The sequence below is a fragment of the Monopterus albus genome, unplaced genomic scaffold (assembly GCF_001952655.1).
Source record: "Monopterus albus unplaced genomic scaffold, M_albus_1.0 scaffold247.1, whole genome shotgun sequence".
Classification (NCBI taxonomy): domain Eukaryota; kingdom Metazoa; phylum Chordata; class Actinopteri; order Synbranchiformes; family Synbranchidae; genus Monopterus; species Monopterus albus.
The window spans coordinates 128,012-132,880 of NW_018128127.1; the positions used below are offsets into that span (position 1 = coordinate 128,012).

The window sequence follows — 4,869 nt, forward strand, 5'->3', positions numbered from 1 at the left end:
GGACACCGGAAGTAAGGGATGCCGTCAAGCTGAAGAAGGAGTCCTTTTGAGCCTGGTTGGCTCGTGGGACTCCTGAGACAGCTGACAGGTACCGGCAGGCCAAGCGGGCTGCAGCCCAGGCGGTTGCGGAGGCAAAAACTCGGGTCTGGGAAGAGTTCTGTGAGGCCATGGAGAATGACTATCGGTCGGCCTCAAAGAGATTCTGGCAAACCGTCCGGCGCCTCAAGAGGGGGAAGCAGTGCCCTGCCAAAACTGTTTACAGTGGAGGTGGGCAGCTGTTGACCTCAACTGGGGACATTGTCGGACGGTGGAAGGAATACTTCAAGGATCTCCTCAATCCCGGCGCCATGTCTTCCGATGAGGAAGCAGAGGCTGAGCGATAGTCGAACCTCGGATTCAGGAGGAACAATGCGGTTTTTGTCCTGGCCATGGAACACTGGACCAGCTCTATACCCTCTTCAGGGTGGCAGAGGGTTCATGGGAGTTTGCCCAACCAGTTCACATGTGTTTCGTGGATCTGGAGAAGGCATTCGACCGTGTCCCTCGCAGAGGGAAGTCTGGGCATCTTTGCTTAGACTGCTGCCCCCGCGACCCGGTCCGGGATAAGCGGAAGAAAATGGATGGATGGATGGACTATTGTCCATGGAGAAAATACATCAAAATATGTTTATAATTATGCCTGCTTACATTATGGAAAACAGAAGAACAGAGTGAGAACTATAAACCTGTAAACAGTGAACGCCACTAACAGTATGTTATGTACCTCAGAGTTTGATGATGTCGGAGTTGTGCTGTCATTGCTTCATCACTGCATGTAACAGGGGGTGCAGATACAGCTGTCAGAGTTTCCTTTAGCAGCAGTTGAGTGAAAAGGTGAAAGGTTTTTTGCATAGACAAGTGATTTAAAACAACTTCTGGAATTCATTGTTAAAATAATGTTTTCAACAAATCAAAAATCTCACTGGCAGATGTATTTGCAGGAACAATGTCTTGCTTATTCTGGCTAATTCACAGACCTCAGATTTTAAAAGTTTTTTTGGAACAACTTTGTACCAAATAATTATCTCCTATGAAAACAGGGTCAGCAGTTTTATTTGAGCACCCACTCATTTTTCTTCCTCCACATCTACAGACCTTCACTGAATTTGAGATCGAGCAACATCAGGAGTGTGCGTACGACCACCTGGAGGCCTTTGACGGGGACAGTGACACATCAGCCATCTTGGGTCGACTATGTGGTGGTAAAATTCCCGAGCCGCTGGTCTCCACTGGAAACAGAATGTACCTCCGCTTCATCTCTGATGCCTCAGTACAAAGGAAGGGCTTTCAAGCTACACATTCCACAGGTGTGTGTCCTTGTGCAGGCGTATATGAGTGTTTATCTATGTTAGCAATAATATCTCACTTTCATATGAGTGTGTGGAACAGTGTATGTGAGTTTGTCTGTAAAGATGCATCATTCACAATAACCATCACTCAAAACTGAGCAGTTTTTAAGAGCAGTGTCTCCCTCTAGTGGTTTGAAACAGCACATACATGACTGAAAATGAAATCATAGTTGATCACCTGGGAAAACACAAAACCTGCCATTTCGCTCTTCCCTAATCCCATGTCTTTGCAGAATGTGGAGGTCGTCTGAAAGCAGACTCTCGTCAGAAGAACCTCTACTCCCACTCCCAGTTTGGAGACAATAATTACCCAGGTCACGCTGACTGCGAGTGGCTGCTGATGGCTGAACAGGGCTACAGCATCGAGCTGAGCTTTATCACTTTTGAGGTAGAGGAGGAAGCTGACTGTGGTTATGACTACATTGAGCTGTACAACGGATATGATGCTAACTCGCATCAGCTCGGCCGCTTCTGTGGTTCAGGGGTAAGAGTTCAATGGCTGAATCTTTAATGTGTAATCTTAGCTACTGTAAGTTTAGACCATAACAATGTTTCTTTCTGTTGATGTCTTACCACATTAACTACAAATTTTTTTAATCACCATAGTCAAATGCATGCTATAAGGTTTTGCCTGTTGTTCTTAGCAGCTATCAGTAAACTTGTAAATATTTTTCTTATTGACAAAACCAATAATTAACTGATTGTACTAACAAACCTGATATACAGTGTTGTACGTTTCCTTTTAAATCCTTATCCTGTAGAGATATACAGGGTGGTTGGAGCAAATCCCAGTTGACACAGGACAAGAGGCGGGGTACACCCTGCACAGGTTGAACAGTCTGTTACAGGACTGACACACAGATACAGACTACTCACATTCACACCTACAGGACAATTTAAGCGTCATCAGTCATCCTAAATTTAGAGTGTGGGAGGAAGCTGAGGAGAACATGCAAACTCCACACAGAAAGGCCCTGGTTGGCCACAAGGTTTGATCCTGGAACCCTCTTGTTGTGAGGTGACAGTACTCCACTGTTTAGACCAGTGTTTGTTTTGGAACTATTAAAACAAGAAAACTAACTATTTACAAAAGTATTTAGGCCCTTAGTTCAGTACTGATTAGAAGCCCCCTTTGATTGCCAGTTCTAGGAAGAGTCCTGCTGGTTCCAGACTTCTTCCGTTTCACAATTGTTGAGGCCACTGTCTCCTGTGAACACCTAGAGCTTTAGAAATGGTTTTATACTCTTGCCCTGATCCACACCTCATCACAGTTTTCTCATAGAAGTCTACAGAGAACTCCTCAGACTTTGGCTTGGTTTTTGTCATGACATGCAGTGAGAATTATGGGACTTTATATACACAGGTGTGTGCCTCTTTAAACTACTGTAAGTCCCGTTAATTCAATTTACCACAGGTGGACTCAAATCACGTTCTAATGACAGCACAGCAGCATGATTTGCAAAATGGTTACCTGCAATGTAAAGCCTGTCATATGTAGACAATGCAAAACCACTGATGTAAACTTTTTCATGTCTGAGAAACGGCTTCATGTCTCTCTGTCTTCCCTTCCCCAGCCCAGGGAGGAGATTTATTCGCCCGGAGATGCCATGTTGATCCGTTTCCATACCGATGACACTATCAGCAAGAAGGGCTTCCACATCCGCTACACGAGCACCAAGTTCCAGGAGAGCTTTCACACCAGGAAATGACCTCACATGCAGCCCGTGGCCTCTGACCTCTGTGCAGCCCCACCACTGTTAACCTGACCTTCACCATGGCAATGAGAAAAGTACAGCCTGTCCTGTCATCTCAGGCCCATGGATAGATGAGAACATTTGTGGATGTTCGCCAGCCACCAAAGGAAGACGATACTGATGCGAACATTTGTCTCTCCTGTGGCTCCTCACAGGTCATCGCACTCTTGAGATGAGACAGGAAATACAATTACATATCAGTATGAGGTTCAACAAATGTGGGGAAATGTGCTGTGAGCCTTTTTTGTGGAGGAGATGAGTTTCATAACTGCACATCAATCTGCCCTAGTTCAGTGTGGAAAGGAAAGAGGGCTGCAGAAGATCCAGGTCAGTTAACAGAGATCCTCATGGTTTCACAAATTCAGAATTATAAACTATGGATGTTAAAGGAACTAAAGAACTACAAGTAAATGCATCTAACAGGGGAGTTTGGTGTGTTTTCTGACTCCTTAATCTTTGAACTCTGCAAAGTACTGTGATCAAATGGCTGCTTATCACCCACAGTGACTGAAAGGAGACCCTAAATAGACATTTTTATTGCCTTTGCTGCCTGGGAACTAGTCTCTTCAACCCAGCTCAGAATGGCTGCAGATGATTTTATTTCGTGTCTTATTGTAAAACCTATTGTGTTTACTGTGTGTGTATGTGTGTGTATGAGTGTACAGAGAAGGCTGAAGACTGTCTTTTGCTCTTTTTGCTTAATGCTTCTGCAGACAACAGTGATGGAATGGAAAAAATAAATAAATAAATAAAACTTGTAAGAGGAGGATTGTCAAATGATCTGTGATGTTAATGTTTAAGCCTTGCATTATGTTGTGCGTGTGTGTGTCTGTACATTTCAAGTTTGCACCTTCTTATAACAAACTTTCATGGATGTTTCCTCTTCACCCCCTAATAATCATGATTTTGTTTGTGGATATTGGAAGGGAATATTTTTCACAGCTGTCTCTTGGAGCGACGCTGTTCTGACTGACAGAGAGATTCCCATGGTGCTAAAATAAAAATACACTGAATGAAGGTTTTCAAATGGAGACATGGTCAGCGTGCAAACAGCACACTGCATCAACAGCACTAGTCCGGTGGAACTACAGTTTTGCCTTAGAGCCAAATGTATGCCCTCTTGAGGTCTCTCCTATGTTCTTGCACAGGTGTCTTGTGTCAGTAGTGTTTGCAAGGTTTACTAGCAGCATATCTCATTTGTTTGGAGGTTTTGAATGGTTTTACTATTGTGTGTGTGTGTGTGTGTGTGTGGGGCGGGGGGACATACATACACACATGCTTATAGATCCACGTTGCGTTGTCCCGACCATCTTTGAACACAGTGAAATCCTCTCTGTAAATTGTGAGTGTGGAGAACAAAGTGTTTTTAAGTTGTGGAGGAGTATCAGGGGCATACAGGCTGTATCATTTCTGTGTTAAATACATACAGTGTGTGTTTATAGGAGATTGTAGAGAACTAATGTGTGTGTATGTCTGTAAGCTGTATGTATTTTAGTTGAATCATTCATTCATTGCTGTATGTGCCAAGCTCCAGGTGGCCCCGATCCACAGTAGTTTCTGTCTATCAACTTGATGTCCTCTGCATTGGCCATTAAAATACACAAAGGTAAAAGTGTGTTTGATATTTTATTGCTATGCTTAGTTTTTCTTACTTCCCAGACCCAAGTTTTTGCCTCCACAACCACCCGGGCTGCAGTCCGCTTGGCCTGCCGGTACCCGTCAGCTGC

At 44.1% G+C, this 4,869-nt stretch overlaps 1 protein-coding gene across 4 annotated transcripts in view; it reads left to right on the forward strand.

The window, feature by feature from the left end:
• Positions 1 to 4,738, forward strand: part of tll1 (tolloid-like 1) — a 48,188-nt gene extending 43,450 nt beyond the window's left edge. For all 4 annotated transcript variants that reach the window (XM_020620783.1, XM_020620785.1, XM_020620786.1 and 1 more), the window contains 3 exons: positions 1,133 to 1,346; positions 1,622 to 1,872; positions 2,963 to 4,738. In XM_020620783.1, coding sequence (XP_020476439.1) covers positions 1,133 to 1,346; positions 1,622 to 1,872; positions 2,963 to 3,097 — 600 coding nt within the window. In that variant the 3' untranslated portion in view covers positions 3,098 to 4,738. The remainder of the gene's footprint in view (positions 1 to 1,132; positions 1,347 to 1,621; positions 1,873 to 2,962) is intronic.
• Positions 4,739 to 4,869: the final 131 nt, after the last annotated feature.